This window comes from Aythya ferina, assembly GCF_964211825.1.
Source record: "Aythya ferina genome assembly, chromosome: 1".
NCBI classification, from domain to species: domain Eukaryota; kingdom Metazoa; phylum Chordata; class Aves; order Anseriformes; family Anatidae; genus Aythya; species Aythya ferina.
The window spans coordinates 180,710,385-180,729,534 of record NC_140296.1 but is presented as its reverse complement, the minus strand read 5'-3'; the positions used below and the strand labels follow the sequence as shown (position 1 = coordinate 180,729,534).

Here is a 19,150-nt window from a genome sequence, read left to right as displayed (position 1 = left end):
ATTAAACTCCTAATTCTTTCCTGAGTAGTAACAGATAATTAGGTCAACATCTTGTTGCTTTGTGATTGGGACAAATGCCTTTTCTGGTTATAAAAACAGTCGCTTATTGTTACATGAACTAAAGTTAAATTCAAATAGAAGTTCTGGTTTGGAGTTAGTCCATTCTTTAAATGCTAGAAGGCAATATGAGAGAAATTAATAGGTGATACAAATATGTTTGTACATTACCACATCTGACTTTGTTGTGAACTTCTGAGTTTGTAAACTTTCTAAAGCCATCCATTTCACTGGCAGTTTAGCTCCTGTTTTATTGTGCACACTGTAGTATTCTTTATCATAGACATCTCTAGCAAGACCAAAATCAGCAACCTTGACAGTGAATTTTTCATCCAACCTGGAGAAATGACAAAAAGTATTATCTTCAGCTGAGCAGACAGTATTTACAATGATGGCAGATTATAAAGACTGACTTGCATTTTTGATATGACTTTGGAAGGCAGTATGTTGTCTTGGAACTATTAACTAATATTACAGTAAAACAAAAAGTGCAGCAAAGTATATTTGATACCCATTTAACAACAGTGAATGAACTTGGGAAATTACTGATACTGTTTTGATAATACAATTCAAATTACAGGTCTTTTGAAACAATTGTTCCGTAGAAAAAGATCTTTGCTAATAGCCTATACATCCTGTTTAAGTGCTACATCATTTCTTCCACAGCTGTTTCTTCTCCTGTATGCTTAGAAAACTCTCATTTTTATTTCCAAATCAAAGTACCGCCTTTCCTATTCACTTTCATTTTGGATAAGGAAGGACATATCATTATCTCAGTGACTGCCCACATCTAATAACGTGGTCCTGTCACTAAGGACATGTTTGTTGTCTGTACTGAAATGGGTACTGGGAAAGAATGATGGCATAAAGCAAATTCTGCTTGGGTTACAACTCAGCCATGCTGCAACATGTTCCTAGCATTGGTCTTCCTAAGCTCAGTGTTTGTTCTGATAAGGAGCATCATTGACAGAAAAGAGCATGGGTGTTAGCATGCTTAAACCTATCCTTCATCATAAGTTTAGACCTATCTACCGCAACCACCTGTTTTGGTCTTTACAGAATCACACAACCACAGAATGGGTGAGGTTGGAAGGGACCTGTGAAGATCACCTAGTCCAAAACCCCTCCTCAAAGCAGGGTCAGCTGCTGCAGTTTGACCAGGATCATGTCCAGATGGGCTTTGAATATCTCCAAGGATAGAGACTCCAAAACCTTTCCGGGTAGCCTGTGCATGTCTTCAACCAATCTCAGAGAAAAAGAGTTAGAAGAATCTGGCTCCAGCTTCTTTACACCACCATATCAAATATTTACACATATGAATAATCCCCCCAAACACCATCCAAGCCTTCTCTTCTCCAGGCTAAACAATGCTACTGTTTTGGCTTTTCCATTTAACCTTTCCCTGTCTTGATCTTTATGAGGTTTCTGTTCGGCCAGTTCTCTGGCCTGTTGAGGTTCCTCTGAATGGCACACAACTTTTTTTTTTTTTTTTTTTTCTTGTGTGTATTTATTGATATAATGACAAAACCAATACCAATGAATCATAGAATCATGGAATATCCCAATTTAGGAGGGACCCACAAGGATTACCAAGTCCAGCTCCCGAAGGGAGTAGGAGGGAACCCTTATGGGTTGTTGGGAGGGCAGTTTATGACATAGCTGCTTCCTGCGCTTCTTCTAGGATAGTGGAATATAGTCCATGGGGACTGTATTTGCATCCTGGTTTTCTTCCTGATGGATATCACCCTTGTAACAGGGGCTGTGCTTCTGAGCACATTTTCCTCTCATGTGGTAGCAGCTATCCAGTCTCTGAAGTACTGAGCCATATAAAAGCAGCCATTCAGTAGTCAATATGAGATATCCTGATAGCTGATAGCTGTTACTTTTTCCTGCAAGGAAGAGACAGTATGTGAGAGGGAAGTGTCCTCTTGCTACTCCTTGGACTTAGTTGAGATGAAACAGGACTCTTATTCAGTAACCCCATTTGTTCTTTGTTCTTAGGAAACCTGAAAATCATGTTGGTTGCTATTTTTTTGCTCCCTGAAAAAAAAACAACACACACAACAGCAGCTGCAAGGAAATTTTCTTTTCCAGAAGCTGTTCAACTGCGTGTGTGCACACTTTGAAAAAGCATAAGAAGCCTAATGTTGCGAGTGAAAAACCTTTTTGCAGTCAGAGTTCCAAATTATCATGTTAAAAATAAACTCCATCATTTAGTACTGTATCTCATTAGTTCACAACATAGGTGATGAATCAGCATAATACTCTTTGCAACTGCTGTATCAGTTAGTCTTTTTGTGAACTGAACTGTCTGGCTACCCAGAGACTAGTAAGATTCTTTGCATACTCTTATTTTTTAATGTAAATTTGTGTGCACAGTTGAGACAGAGTAAACTCATACTTATGTAATGAAAAATTACTGTCAAGAAGTCTCACCATTGTTTCTTTGTATTCCTGTTTTTCTCACAAAGTTCCCTACTGCTAGGCGCGGCAGCAGAGACGTGCTGCTTCTGAAGAGGTTGGGTGGAAGCACAGCAAGTTGAGACAACAGCAGTTTAACTTCCCTAAGGAGATGCCTTTTAAATTCTCTAACCAATGGTTTTGAGAGACTCCACTTTCACCTCAGCTTTTCTTATTTCCCACACTCAAAAAAGCTTATGTGCAACAAGTGAGCCTTTAGCAAGCTGAGTAGCTCATCAGCATGCAAGACAAACATCAGTGTAATTGTGGAACAATGAAAAAACTCCGGTTTGACTAAAAAAGAAGAATCCTGGAAACTTTTATTTACCTCATCTCACTGTTTTACACAAAAGAGTGTGATAATGTAGCTAGAAATAGATGTTTATACTTACATACAGTTTCTTGCTGCCAAGTCTCTGTGCACAAACTTTTTGCTTGCAAGGTATTTCATCCCTTTTGCAACCTGAAGGCCAAATCCAATTAAATCTTTTACCGTTGGGTTCTGTAAAATATAAACATTCATGATATAATGAATGCAGAAACCCAAAGAGCAGGCTTTTTTTTTTTTTAATTTCTTTTTTTATTTTTATTTTTTCTGTAACTTTCAGTTTTTGACTCGCCTATCTTGTCAACAGAATGATCGAGACAAGTTGGTGCTCATAGTAAAACTGGCCTAAGTTTAGTCAGGTTCTTATATCCAGTGAGGAAACACTTAAAGAAATCAACAGAACTGAAAGACTCCAGAAGAGTGGAGTTTGCAGCATAAGCAGCATTACCTGGGCTCGAAGCTGAACAATATTCTGAAACTTCAACATCACAGCTGATATACAGAATTCACATTTGTGAACTTAGAGCATGTAACTCAGTAGAAGTTGCTAACTGTGAACTTGCAGCTCATCAGCTAGAAATGGCCAGAAAGGAAGGCAAAATATCGGGGACAAAATAAGTGCAAGCTATCATCAGTATGATGCCATGGAAAAGGCAAACGAGACCTTAGCAGTTACCAGGGAAAGACTGGTAATCCTGCTGGTCTACAACACACTGGTGAGACCTTACAGAAAATGTTAAATATAGAAATAACTATAAAAATAAACCTGTAATTCTTTTATCCAACAACATGACCTGTTATGTAACAGTAAGGTCCACCAGATTATTGCTGTGTTGACATTGTTCCATATCCTTTCCTTCTGTGCAACAATCCTGTTCTACTGTGGTTATTGTTCTATTTATTTCACGGAAGCCCATGACACTATGCACAGATAAGGTCTCTGGTGCTTGCAGAATGAAATAAGCTCAAAAGGGAAGAGGTACCTACCTTAGAAAGCTTAATGCCACCAACAATTTTTCAAAAGGATTTAAAAAAAAATAAATTATTGGCTATTGTTGATTGTTATCAATGGCAAAATCCCGTTGGCTCAGAAGTTATTTTATAGTGACCTACCATTGTGAAATGAGTGAATAGTACAGTATAAAGTGTACCTGTAGTCTCATACTTGAGAGAAAAAAGTGAGGCCTGTATGAGAAATCTGTAGCCTTTCAATGAAAATTAAGAAAATCTCTGATGAGAAAGTAGTTTGTATAACAATTAAAAAATAACAATTACTGGTTTAATCTTTTAAGATAAGAATTAAAAATATTGATAACAGGACTGTGACACTCTCTAGCAGGATGTGAAGATCCCTTACCTAGGAGCTGGAAGTGCAGATGGTGACAACTGGCACAGCTGTTACTTAAATCAACGGAGATATGCCACTTTAAACCAGCAGATGGTTGGGCCCCTTGACTTAAATCTCATAACCACATTTGTTTATAAAAAGGCTTATGGATGGGAAATGAGAAATACTTATTGCTGATAATTTCTGGGAAACATTGTAGAAAGGGAATTCGAGGGGGAAGGGAAGGAGTGGCAGTGCTGTGGTTGGGCTCGGTGCCAGCCTAGGCAAGTGCCAAAGGTTAAGGTGTAACAACAGCAGCAAGCTATATACGTAATGTAATTATCAGAGCTTATAACATGTGGTGTCGGAGCAGGGTGCGGCTAGACTTGCATTATTGTTTCATTGACCTCACCGTTTACTTACATGAGTCTCGTTCCTAATGAAGTTTCGAAGGTCTCCATGTTTCATGTATGGAAGGACGACTAAGGGGGATCCTTCATTAGGCAAACAGATTCCCAGGAGCGACAGAACATTGGGATGAGTGAAATCTTTCATGATTATTCCTTCCTTCAGAAACTGAGCTACTTCTTCCAGGTCTGTGATCCCTGAAAAATCCAGTAATAAAATGAAACAAATATATAAAAAAAAAAACATATTGAACTATGGTTCATTTCTGTACAGCATGTCTTTGCACAACTGAAACTGATAATGAGAAGCTACAAATGTGCTCCTCACTTCCCACATTACAACTAGGCTATGTGCATAGTTTTTCTTACAGTGACCAAATGCACTATTTTTAATTATTTTTTTAATTATTTTAAAATTCATTTTAATTACATTTCTCTTCCTCTTCTTGGTATGAATGGAATAACAGCACTTGAATAAAGCCTTTAATAAATTTTGTTACAGTATCTTCTTGTTTTTCCAGCAGCTTTGCCTGCTGCTTAGCAATTTAATTTCCAAAAGCAAATCTTAAATAGTCAGTAGAATAAAAAATGATACCGTCTTTCCCTTATTGATATGTCCTGTTATTTATAGAAAGAATGTAATGAACATTTCATTTGATGAACAAGTATATACCAATCTTATATACCATATACTTTAGATACCTCATGGTATCTAAAGTCATTGGAGTTGCTCCATAGATAAATTTGATCCAGCTGCAGCTAAGAATTTTTATTTGTGAAAGTGCACTTCACTGTAATTGATTAGTTCTCTTCAGTTTTCTTTGGAATTGAGGTAATATCTCACTATAAAACAGTTAACTCACTATTCAGTGACTTCACAGCACAGTGAATTTTCCTGCCATCGTTATCCAGCAACGTCCCATGGTACACACACCCAAAATGTCCTGTGTAAAAAATGAAAAAGATTAGCTTTAATAAGTAAAATTAACTTTCTGTTATTTTCCACTGGATAGCAATTATGCTTTAAGAAAGCAATCACACTCCATTTCTGTCTAATTCCCAACACTTGTAATGTGCGCTTCAGAACTAACACATAAAACTGTCATTACATAAAATGAAAACTCTATTTGCAGCATAATTGATATTTCTTTACCTAGATGAAGTATATAAATAATGACAAGGCTGGCGCCACAACTGCTTCTTATTCTTGCAATGACTATGCACACAAAAACCATGTCAGCCCATTGCTACCATACTCTCCTGTTGGAATTATGGAGAAGGGCACTGGAAAGTACAAGGCAGCAGCAGTTAGAAGGAGCTGATGTGCCCAACTGCATCAGCTGTTCCCAGTGGTTTGTTATCCCATGCTAACTGGTCCAGCAAATTGTACAGCCTCTATGTGTCCTCAGTTGTAATTTGAATAAGGAGGCACTGTGGGCTTACTATCTTTCAGATCTTACTATTTTATAGAAAATGTTGAGTGTTATGAGTGGTGAGTTGTCTATTAAAGGTTTGGAAGTTGCTCTACTGATCACAGATTAACCACGTCACTGGTAGTCTATGGTTCCTGTCACGGCCTAGTTCCTGATGCAAAGTATCACTGAAAAATGATGAGCCCAAATTGCCTTCCTGCTGACAGTCTAAACAGTGAAATAAACTGGAAGGGACACATAATGCCTTCCTGAACCTGTTCTTTACTGTCAAAAAAATGGGGTAGTGTGAAGACTGGGGAGCCCTCATATGAGAAGTCAGCTTGACCTGTTTTGGAAAACACAGAGAACTTTGAGCTCAAGGCACATGCACTAATTCAACCAGATCAAATGATGTATGGTGAATTGGTGAAAATGGTGAATTTCCTTCACAGGTGTACTACTTAGTAGGCACTTTTAAAATATTAATATTTTCAGTTAGAAAGTAAAATAAGTTTCGTTGTTGTTGTTGTTTGTTCATTTTTTTAGTTTTTAGTTTTTGTCAGGTGTGAGCTCTGCAGAGACCACAAGACTATTTGAATAATACTGCTAGGTTCCAGTCATAAGCCCTGGTCAGAGCCTTGTTGGCTTTGATTTTGGCTTGGGGTAAAATGAATGCAAAGTTTGTTTTATAAAAGCAACTCAAATCCCACCAGACAAAGATCATTAGGAGCCCGGGCACAAATCCTAAAGCTTAGATTGGGTGTGTCTGAAATATTTTTGGGTTTGGCCCATTTCTCGTTATGGAGGTGAAAATTAAAAAAGGCTTAATTTATTTGTTGTCATTCCTGATATTTTTCAGCATTTAAAAATGGGAAATTACTTGGCCTTCTTTGAAACAAAAATAAAAAGCAAAAGGCCCACCCTTACTTTGGGGATGATGAAGTGTAATACATGGAAGGGAAACACATTGACTGTGTCTGACTTCTGGCTATTTTCCTGCAGAAGAGACATTAGGAATATCATATGTAGCTATTTTTTATCAGGATTCTGATACTCAATGGGAGACCTCTTATGCATGATCTGAAGAAGTACTGAAAATCCAGTTTCCACTTGGGTTACTAGTATGTACTCAATAGTATGGATTTTAATAAATACCACTAACAGAAATACTGACTCGGGGTATGAAACTGGGAGAGAACACACTTAAGAAGTTGAAGAGGAATAGGGGTGACTGGAAAAATTCAGAACAAATAGGAGACTTACTCTATCAGGGACAAAAATAAAGGGATGGGAATCAGGAGCTACAGAGAACTGCTCTTGGGATGAAAGAGGAATGAAGGGGAAGAGAGAGCCTTCAACAGGAGGAAACAGTGAACTCTTCAGAGCTGGGGGAAACTCATGAAGGACAAATGGGTGTGTGCATTCACCTGACCCATGGGGACTTTTACTGAATGCATTTAGTCACTGCAGGGATTTCAGTGTCATACAGCAATCCTGCCAGTTCTCAGGGTAGGAGTTTAGGACTCATTAGTGCTTCCTCCTTAGCATCTCCTGCTATTTAGGTGTTTGCCTTCAGCTTGTATAATGCTCTGCTGTAGCCTCACTCCTGCTTTGCAGCCTCATGGATCAGACTAAGATTTTTGGTGGCCTGGAAGAGGATAAGAGTGAGGCAGCTGAGCGGGATCAGCAAATCTCTTGAGTTCAAAAGAACCTCATTAAATGTCAGACTCCTTCCCTTTTCTGCTGTCTTCTTCAACTCATCGCACAACCCCTCATCTGACTTCAAAGGAGAACCTCCTCGGTTCTCCCCTTGATTCAGTGCATGGGATACAGTTCTGTAAGAGGCAAAAAGCCTGAAAAACCTCCATATAGATACCTTGTTCAGAATGTTTTACGATGAATGGATATGCAAAAAGAATACCAGACTGCAAGGCAAAAGTCACAGTACCTACCTCTTCCTATTACTTCATTGAAATGCACAATCAGGCTGTCAGCACCAATAACCACATGCTGGACTTCTTTGACCAGGTCAGGATTTAAGGCACTGATATCAATGTGGACGTTGGTTTGAAGAAGTGGACTGGCTAAATCTGAATCCCCACTGGACAGAATTGGGGAGAGGTCAGAGTGAGGATACTGGGCAGGTCTGCACGATCCATTCTGAGACATGCTTGGAAACTGATCTGCAAGATGAACAAAACACGAACTGTTATAATCCTTTTAGGCTTCTCCTCAGAAAATGAAGAACTTTATTTCATTGGTGAGCTAGGGTTTGAGTTTATTGGTTTGGAAGTAGCTTAGATTTGCAAAAAATTTGCTCACAAAAGGAAAATGAAAATATGCATTGCTAGTCTGCCAAACTCCAGGAAAACCATGTCACTAAAAACTTATCCTCGTCTCAACTCTATTTAAAAATAAATAAGTAAATAAATAAAGTAAATGGAAATTTGAAAGTAAATGGAAAAACTTCCACTTTTCTGAGGGATCAGATGAGGTCTTGTCACTTCTTGCCAAGTGTAGTTTATGGCATTTCTAGTAATTGGGAGTAACAAGAGTAAAATGGAAAAATGACAATAATATGGGAGGAGGAAGTAGTGAACAATTAAAAACATGAAACCTTGTATTACTGTCATGTTCTAATTTGGTAGGTAGCTCTACTTTTCATGAAGGTTTCCAAACTGCTGGTGACTAGCTATATTTATCCAATGGTAAATATTCAACCAGGGAAATGCCTAGAGGTGATTCATATCCTGTAACTACTGAAGATAATACAGTTGGTGCTACTCATGAAAATAACATGAGCCAGCTGATTTAAAAGAGCAGAAATTAAAATGCTTCAGTCAAGCAAGGAGCATTTATTTGAGAGAATTATTTTTGTCAATATCATGTTCATGTATGTTAATTTGCTTTTGTTTAAATGATTTTTCATGGCATTTTAAGTGATAGAATCAAGGAACCAAGTTTAATTTACACCAATTTTGGTCTGGAATGATTCCAGTGGAGTCTGTGAGCAGGAATCAGCCCAAGGTCAAGAAGGAAAAAAGGGAATAAATTTGACAACAGAAATTATCAGTTACCTTATTGCACAGACATATTTTATATATTTATGTATAAAACCTGAGAGATTTTCACATATTGTTATCACACTAGGTGCAGAGAAAGACTCAGTGTTGCTTTACCTAGAAGCAAAAATAAAAACTATTCCATTTACAAAACCATGTTTATATCACGAAAAGCAGGTATCTATTTAACAGGAATGATAAAATTAGCTAAAATTATGAAATCATTTTTATAGCTGCTACATGTAAGGGTCCATGTTTTCTAATGTTCCTGTCATTTTATTATTTTACAGTAATTGAAATGATCGTTCCTATGGCAATATTCTGTGAACAAACCTCCTTCTTTGGGGTGTTCTCCGCAGTGCTTTGCCAGTGAATAGTGGCCCCAGGATCACTGATGATTTACCTCCCAACAAAGATCTTTCCACTGTTTTGTCCCTTGTACCTCTTTCCCTTCTGAACACTGGCACAGGCTTTCCTTTCCTTCAGGAATCTTTCAATTAAGAAGCTTCCTGTGCCAGCTGATGGCAACAATTAAAGAATCATAGAGGAAGCTGGGAACTGGCCTGGCTCTCAGACAGCTCCATGGTTGGGAATTACAAAGGTAGAATAAGGTTTTGGAGTGATTTCTCTTAAGATACATAGAGCAGTCTTCTACCTGGAATAGTACAATAGTGTGCCTACACAAAGACTAATACACATCTGTGATATCTCAAATATCTTAGTATGGTAACTCCTAATAGTTAAGGACTGTCTAGTGGTAATCAATATCACGGGTTCCACACATATTAAACATATTCATATTCATGCATCCTCTGCACCTCAATCTTTGGAAGCACCATAGAAAATCAGTTCAAATAGTAAACCTGCAAATAGTAAACCATGCTAGTCCCTATACAACAAAGACACAGGCAAACCAGATCAAAAATTGAAATTGAGATATTAGTCAAAATAGCTATAATCTGAAGACAGATGAAAAGCAAGATGTATAAAATGTCATTATCTGTATGGATTTACAGTACAGATGTACCTTCCAGAAAAGTTGATCTGTAATCTACAGATTCACTTGAGACCATTTCCGTTGTTGGACTTACACTCCTTGCGCTCACCAGCCTGTCCAGATGAGGAGTGTGAACTCTGCCGTCATAGCGCACTAGATCGCTTCCCAGATCTGAAAGGGGAGGAGAAAGAAATATTGGAAAACCCGCATGTTTACTGTATGGCAACTTTCATGTAGGTATATTTAAATTTAGATGTTCTGCTCTGCTGGGAAGAGGGTCAGGTTGTTGTGGAGGCAATGATGGGCAGGACCTGAACTTCAGCTATTTCAGTAATACGAGAATTGCTGTAACTTGTATTAAAGCCCCGTTGTTGGCCATGCTGAAAGATCCAAAGGAGCTTTGAAGCCTCCGGGGCCAGCTTCGTGACCTGACTGTGATACCACATCAGGTACATCATTATATAGTAGCTCCCTCTTCCTTCCCATTTGCATAGCACAGTATTTCCTACTGGAAGGAAACTCAGACACACAGGACAGAAAGGAGGCACAGTTTGGTCAAGTTCCTGATTTAGGTGAACAGTACACCAGGATACTGCAGTGCTCTGTCTTGCACAACATAGGCACAGCCTGAAGGACTACAAGGCCATTGGATGAAGCTGAAATACACGTGGTTGCAAGTGTGTCATTTACTTGTCTCCTCTTCTAAGGATGACAGGGAAAAAGAAGTTACTAAGTTTCCCTAATAGCTTAGAATTTCCCCAAAATCCTTCCGTAGGCATAGCATGGCCCTTCACCCAGCTCAGGCAACAGCCAAGGGCTGAAATGCAACTGAACGTTGGACTAGATTGTGAAAGTTTGGCTGACAGGTTACAGAAGGGCACTGTGTGGCACATAAGCAGATCATAAACTGAAGTATACTTAAAATCTAAGATATAAAAACTAAATTATTTGATGGAATTGACTATGATGGACCTTTAATTTGTTTGTTCTTCCTTCTCCAGAAAAAAAATACCAAAATGATAAAAATTAAAACTGATGTTGAAACAACTCCAGCAATTAGTCCTGTGAAATTTTGATCTTGCTTGATGAGAACTTTTCCAATAACTGTTGACAAAACTTCTTGCTTCCACTGAAAAAGAAAAACAAAGAAAAAAATGTAGATAGTGTGATGATATTAAAAGACAAGTAAGAAGTAGATTATTATTACTGAAGTAAAGCTGATACGTCCCATAAGAATTAAATCTTGACTTGATGATGCTCTACTGAGATAAGATACTGGGAGTGAAGAAATTATTATATTATAAAAATTATTAAAAATATATTATTAGATGTGAAATCAGTTCTACATTTTTATGATTCATTATGTGCTTTCAAGAGGGACATGGCTGTGTATGTGCTACACCACACAAATGGCACACGCACTCTGGATAACAGGATTCCACTGCTGCCAGATGTTAATTCAAAATACTAAATTCACACCTTTACTCAAATGGTGCAGGGAAGTGAATGGGTCTGTGGATACATGGGCTGAGATGTATGTCAGAAAAAAGCCCAAATGTCTTTGATATGTGTCCTTCTGGCATAACCACTCTGTAACATCATACTCTCTTTCTGTTGACAGTGTGCCTGCATTTTAGTTCCCAAGGTCACGTGAGCCTGTCCCTTGCCAGCTTCTGACTTGTTGACAGTTTAAAGAAACAAAACAAAACAAAAAAACATCCCCCAAAATCAACAACCGAACAAACACCGAGCAGCTAACAGGGAAAAACTGTTTTAAATCACACGGCACTAGCTCAGTCAGTTGGAATGTATTTGGCCATCTTTTCTCTTCCTCCCGTGGAATTCATTCCTCTGGGTACTGTAATGATGGATTTGCCCGTCAAAAGAGCAAATTTTCTTCTTCGCTGGGCAGACTTCAATTTCTGAGGCTCCTTGCCAGTAAACAAGCAGAAACCTTATTTAACCCCTTTATGCTGTATCCTTTTCTACATATGGAATATGTCACACATATCTCTTTCCTAGAGGTTATGGCCTACTGTCACATTGTAGAATAGACTGAATGAAGTTGAATATGTAAAAATACAAAAGGTGCAGAATGTTAAATATGCCCAAATATTGTATGAAACTAGGCATTTACAAATAGGAGAAACAGATTTGCCAAAAGGGGAGCTCATTCTGAAGTTGCCAAGAAACTGGATTTGTACATTTCAAAACAAATTCATATTAAAATAAGTTGAAAGTTAAAATTGAAAGTTGATTAATAAGTTGAAAGCTGTATTAATAAAATAATTTAATGATTACTATTTACTTAGATTGTAGTAACACATAAAATATCAGGATTTCACTGAGTTTACATAGACTTTGATCCTGGTCACACTTAGCTGACTTCCAAAGTTTCCACTGTTTTCAATGAATCAGAGTCCATGCTCAGCAAATTCATTTGTTCAAATGTAACCCCCTCCCCATGCTTTTACATTTTTATATTTAAAAAAAAAAAAAAAGAAAAAAAAAGATTCAGAAGGATTTGTGTCTTATTCTGAGTCAGTTGGTAAAAACTGCCTATGGTTTAAATCTGCTGTAGAACTCTGAATGATTCTAGTGAGACCACATTTACAACAAAGGTGAAACTCAAAACATTTCTCCTCAGTGTTTGCATCTTACAGAACTAACGAAACTAAATTATGTATATTTATAATATAGAATATTTATAAATGTATATTTATAATGTATATTTATAACATAGAAAAACCCTTCAGAAAGGGTCTGATCCTATTGACTGTATCAGAATATTTTTCTGAAAAAGGAATTGGAGCTCAAAAGTAAATTTATTCCATTACAGTTTCCTGTTCTTCCCCATATGGTTCTTTTCATCTTTGGACTAAGAACTAGCATTTTGTTTCTGTGCTTCTTAGTTTAGGTCCTGTTTTGTGCCTAAGGCTCCAGAAAGTCTCTGTACAGATAGGTAATAACAGCAATGATGATAACATTTATTTAAAAAATCAATATTATTTGAATTTCCATCCCAAACAAACAGGGATGGAGATACCTCTGTAAACACAGGCTTATGCCTATATTTGAAGTTTGTAGGTTCAACAGTGTCATTGGCATTGATAATAAAAGTGACATGAATATTGCATGTGCGGTGTAGCTGCCTCACCTCTATATTTAGCTCACTGTTGGATTTCAGGAGATCACTTGGAACCGTACATAGAATTGATTCTGACTGTAGGAGGAGGTTTTCGCAGCTTTTATTTCCAACTTTTAGCACCTCTCCTTTAACAGCTTCTGAATCAATATAATTTCCCTTGGAAAGAAAAAAAAAAAAAAGAAAAAATCAATTTAGTATTACATAACCACCTCATGAAAGTTAAGGAGAAGGCCTTTCATTAACTTGTACAATGTTTTTAATGGAAAAACAATTGTGAAATAAAACAGACTAACACAAGTTTACATTGCCCTGTCGATGTGCATATACCAGGTTTATTCATGTAAACGGGAGTTTGACTGACAGGCCAGAGAGGGGGAGATAATAATGTTTAAGGATAAAATCTCCTGTCACTAATACTCATACAGCCCATAAGGACTTATAAAAATGCAAATGTTTGAGGAATAATTTCTGATGGTCCTGTTTAGATTTTTGCATAATTTGCACAAGAAAGAAAGCATTATGTGATCCTGTTGTTAATACAAAACTGTCATTATATTATCCACAAACTAAAGGCATCCCAAATATTTTGTTTTGCAACTAGTTATGGTTGAGGGAGTGAAGCTTTCAAAAAAGTGCGAGCGAATTGTAATCATAAAAATGCACAAATCTGTCAAAATCACGTTCCATAGACCGAAAGTGGAACAAACCCTGGTAAAAATTACATGAAAAGTGCACTCCCTACTCAGAAAACCTGCCTTCAGATCCTAGACTTGGATGAAATATTATCCCTCTTGGTATTGTGATATAGTAGTGTCCAAAGGCCAAGGTCAGGATCTTTTGTGCTCAGGACTACATCGGTATTTAGGAAGCTGCAGTTCTGCCCTGACCCGTGTACAGTTCAGCTTAGATAAGATTAAAGAACAGGCATATTATGAGGGAGTAAAAGGGGAAAAGGGAGGATGGGGAGTAACAGTAATATGGTCTATTGATGTGGGCTGAACTGGGAGTTTTTCACGAGAAGGGAGGAAGGCATCATGCCTGACTCTGCTGTGAGGCTTCGTCTACTGAAATGAAAACAAGAAACCCGTTCTGAAGGGTAAAATAAATGGTATTTTGGAATATATTTTTTATGTCTACTACAAAATCAGAAAGAGTTCAGGAGAAATTGTAATAAAAATATAGGAGAGCTGGTTTAATGTTCTATTTTGACCAGTGAAGCCACACCCCAGGTGAGTGCTTTTTAACTGCTGGCAGAAAAAGTCCATTTTGCTCACTTTTGTCTATCTAAGCCATTCTTGGAGGCCTTCTTTTTGGTGTTGAATATTCAGTGGACCAGGGAGCACTGATTGACTGTTTAGTGCTTATTAGTCTGGAAACTTACTGCAGACTGTGAGCCATTCAAGTTCAAATCTTTCTTTTGAAACATGTACCTCAAAAGAACTGAACTTGGGTCTTCTATCTTCAGCATAAATGTATTGTCCTAAAGAGTGTGGATTAGTGGCCTCTCTTTTTCTTCTGCACTGCATCTTAGAAAATTGTTCCCACCAAAACTGTTGGCTTACTCAAAGGAAAAAACATACTGGCATTTCCTAGTGTGGTCATTAGTTAGTTATAATGAAGGCAGTAGTTTTTATTTATTACCATTACCATTATATTACCATTAATACATTATAGTTTCAAAAATATTCAGTACAATATCTTTCTATATCAAAAGTTTCAGACCTCTTTCAAGAAGTTGATTTATTCTTCTAAGGACCAAAGAATTTACATATGGTTTTAAGAAAATAAGGAAATTGACTCCAATGAGAACCAGGAAGCAGTATTTCCTATTTTAAAATGCATATAACCCCCTACTTGCTGAGTAATGTCCTTACATGCAAGCTGAAGAATACAGTTATTATACTGTGTAGCTGTCACAAACCAATCTGATAGACTAGCTAACTACCTTACAACTTCAGAGACAGAAGAATAATGTGGATGAATGTCTAGAAGCAGTATAAAAACTGAAAACTGAGCTGTGGAAATTTTGATATCAGTATCAGAAGAATTTTTGAGATTCCTAAACAGAGCAGATTAAATAGGGAAGAATGAGGAGTTACTGCAGTAGAGCTTCCACTTAAGCTTGCTCAGAAATATTTCCATTGCACTCTCAGACTGGACATTATCAGAAACATAATTTTCTATGATGTGTAAGAAGATGAAAAATAGACTGACCTGTAAATGAACAAGAAGAGTTTCTTAAGATTATCTCACAAAGAATGTGTTGGGCTGGTTTAGCAATAGACTAGGGGATTAAATCTTGACCGGTTGTTTTAGGACAGATGTGGCACAGAACAGATCTCAGGATCTCTAATGTGATGTGTAACATAACAAATTGTGCTACTTATTTCCTTGTCAAAGGTTTTATATTTATAAATAGATGTTAGTCACCTAGGCATTGGCCTTTTAGGAAGCATGCAGAGCTCCACCTCTGGCTTGGTGCATAGGATCATGGAATCATTAAGGTTGGAAGAGACCTCCAAGATCATCTGGTCCAACCATCCCCCTACCACCAATGTCACCCACTAAACCATGTCCCTAAGCACCACGTCCAACCTTTCCTTAACACCCCCAGGGACAGTGATTCAACCACCTCCCTGGGTAACCTGTTACAGTACCACTCCTGACCACACCAGACCTCTGCAGGCCGGGCAGCTCAGGCAATTACTAGAAGTAAAACAAACAAACAAAAAAGTGACACACGGGGAAAGGCAAGGCCCCTTCCCCACCAGTGTGAGCCCTGCTCACACTAGTGCTCCAGGCTTGGGTGGAGGGAAGCAATGGAAGAGCAACTGCAGCCCTCAGAGGGTGAGGGTAGCAACCTGACACACAGACCCAAAACCTTGAAAACCTTGGGTCTGCTGCAGCACTTCCAAGAGCTGCCTTTCATCAAGAAGTCATTTAAGGACATTTTCAAGAACCCCCAAAGTGATGCCATGGCAGAGTTAGGTCACGTTCCCCTGTAGCAAATACAGGCTGCCAAGCAATGTTGATAGGGGTTATCTTGTCTCTGCAGTGTGTTATCACTTGTAATATCTAAGGACAGGTTGCTTTCCTGCCCTGACCTCAGGTGGAAGTTTCCAACTGTGCAAAGCGACCTGAGGCTTTAAAGGGAAAATGACTGGACTATGAGTTTCTTTGTTCATACCCCAATGGCGCTTGCAGAGAGATCAAATGCCTTTTGCCAAGTGTGGGGGATAGTCTTATGAGCAGAGGCACAGAGGAAATCAGCACAGGACTTAATCCTCTGTACAAACTGTCCAGTTCTTTCTGGCCCAGGTCAGTGGCTCCTGTGGGAGGTGGTGAGCAGATTCTGTTCTCTTTAGCAGTCTCATTTCTGCAGTCATCCCCAGCAGAGAAATGCCAGAATTTCTCCCATCCTGTGAGCTTCCCATGTTGGCAGGAGATGGGAGCACTTCTGAAGTAGTGTCTTTGTGGTGTTGAAGCAGGGAAGTGCCTCAAGCCACTCTGCCGTGACCACTCTGACCGGGGAATGGTGGGCAGCAAGAGACTTCAAAGAGTCACATACTTGGCAGAGGAAGGCAATGATGATGTCGGTCCTTGAGAGACTTGGTAGTGTGGAAGACAAAAGGGCTGGCACTGAAGACTAGAAAGGCTGGCAGTCATGGCACACAGTGCCCTGACTTTGTTTAGATAGAAGACTTAATGTTTCTTTGCATTTAACATTTTCTTACAAAAACAACTTGTGGTCATCAGAGGAAACCAAACAGCACCTTTCAATCGGTACCCACCATCATTTGATGAAAGCTAAATATGTCACAGTAGATTAGTTTGATTGAAAAACTTGTGATAAAAGCTCCCTCCACCTCTCTGAAACTAATTAAGAAAAAGATAAAAGAACTTTGGTTTGGTAGAACAGTCTGTTCACTGAAGCAAGCTGCCATTTAATTTCATGCTGAGCTTGCTTAATTACCACACAAAATATGACCATGAGGCATGTAAACTTGTGTGTGTATATTTTTGTATGGGAGTACGGGGCTAGAGAAAAGTGTTGCCAATATGGCTTGTAATGATCTTTTGGCTCCCTACAATAATTTCTGAAAGCTGCCTCACTGTTTTGATGGAAGCATCCCACTATAACTAATTCTATTTAGAAGAGGATGTTAAATTGGTGCTTGTTCATGCTTTGTTCTAGGAGACCAGCTTTCACTAATGTCATTCTCCAGTTGGTTGCCAGGAAATAATCGGGGCATCAGGCTTAGGTAGACATCTGCCTTGGGTGCCATGGCTACAAGGTGACATCAATCCTACAAAATTGTTACTTTGGTCAGTTTTCAGTGGGACAGTCCTCAACCAGACTTTCTATCTCATTCTCTTCTTTACAATAAATAGCACTAGGGACTTCTCCTTAAGGGAGAATAAAATGTTCAAAAGTAAAGAAAGACGAGAGTTAAAAAAAACACCTAATTTTTAACCTAAGTGCCTGGGGAAGATTATGGAGCAAGTTCTCATGGAAGCATTTCCAGGCAGAGGAAGGACAAGAAGGCAATTGGCAACAGCCAGAACAGGATTCCCAAAAGTGGATTTTGCCCGAGTGCTTTCTGTAAGGAGATGACGGGCTCTGTAGATGAGGAGAAGGCACTTGACAATGTCTACCTTGCTTTTAGCAAGGTTTGCAACACCGTCTGTCCCAGTATTGAAAACAAATTGGCATGATGTGGACTGGATGAGTGGACTATAAATTGGATAAAAAACTGACTGGACCATCAGCTGAAAGTTTACTAATCTGACAAGTGGCATTTCTCACGGGGGGATGCTGGGACCAATACTGTTTAAAATCTTCATCAACAATCTGAACAGTGACAGAATGCACTGTCTTTTTAGGTTTCAGATGACATTAAACGTAGGCAAATGACTGACACTGGAGAGCAGAATCACTGCTCAGAGGGTCTGCAGCATGCCGGAGGAATGTGCCAGCAGGAACCTCATAAATTCAACAAATACAGATACACAGTTCTGCACCTGGGATGGAATAAGCCCATGTACCAGGACATGTAGGGACAGAAGGGCAGAAAGATACTTTGCAGAAAAAGACCCGGGAGTCCTGGTGGACCACATGGTGAAATAAGGTGGCAATGTGCTGTTGTAGTGATGAAGGCTCAACATGTGCTTATAGCAGCAACATAACCATGAGATGGAAAAAGATGATTATTGTTCTTCACTCAGCCACATCTGGAGAATTTTGCTGAGTTTTGGGCCCCACAGTAAAAGGGAGATAAAGACAAAGTGAGCAAAGAACAGCAGAGGGCCAATGAGATGGGAAAGAGGCTGAAACACAAGGTGCATAAGGCAAAGAGAGAGGAGCTGTTTTTTTTTCTTTTCTTTTTTTTTTTTTTTTTTTTGAGCTGTATGCTTTGAGGTTTTCAAAACTCATCTGGACAAGGCCATAGGCAAGATGACCAAATTTTTAACTTTGCCCTGCTTTGAGCATTGGGGTTAGACTATGAAGACCTCCAAAGGTTTCTTCCAATCTGATTTATTCCATGATTCTTCTCAAATTATATCCCTTCTTTCCAATTGGTTGAAATACATGACCTGGAAACCACTGGAAACCACTGCTGTCACTGCACAGAGGCATTGAGCCATACCAAAGCTATGTATTCCCAGCTCTCTGTTAATCTGCACACCAGAACTCTTTCTAGTATTTCTCCATGAACAGGCAAAAGTTCACTCTGCATTGAGTGATTTAGCTGAAAAAAAGGACCTGTGAGCTCCTAAGTAAACCTGCTCCATTATAGTTTCCTGGTTTTCTCCATGTGGTTCTCCTCGTCTTTGGATTGAGAACTAGCATTTTATTTCTGTGCTTCTAAGTTTAGATCCCACACTGATCATTCTTTGGAATTTGCCCAAAACCTTTTGTTGTGTCAGATCAATATTCAGAGGGTTTGACTG

General features: G+C 38.6%; 1 protein-coding gene across 5 annotated transcripts in view; it reads right to left on the bottom strand.

Annotated features, from left to right (window-relative positions):
• MET (MET proto-oncogene, receptor tyrosine kinase) overlaps positions 1-19,150 on the bottom strand; it is a 134,448-nt gene that overhangs the window by 3,346 nt on the left and 111,952 nt on the right. For all 5 annotated transcript variants that reach the window (XM_084513708.1, XM_084513711.1, XM_084513710.1 and 2 more), the window contains 8 exons: positions 13,208-13,354; positions 11,023-11,179; positions 10,081-10,221; positions 7,944-8,174; positions 5,443-5,523; positions 4,596-4,777; positions 2,910-3,019; positions 229-394 (listed from right to left, as the gene is read on the bottom strand). In XM_084513708.1, coding sequence (XP_084369834.1) covers positions 229-394; positions 2,910-3,019; positions 4,596-4,777; positions 5,443-5,523; positions 7,944-8,174; positions 10,081-10,221; positions 11,023-11,179; positions 13,208-13,354 — 1,215 coding nt within the window. The remainder of the gene's footprint in view (positions 1-228; positions 395-2,909; positions 3,020-4,595; positions 4,778-5,442; positions 5,524-7,943; positions 8,175-10,080; positions 10,222-11,022; positions 11,180-13,207; positions 13,355-19,150) is intronic.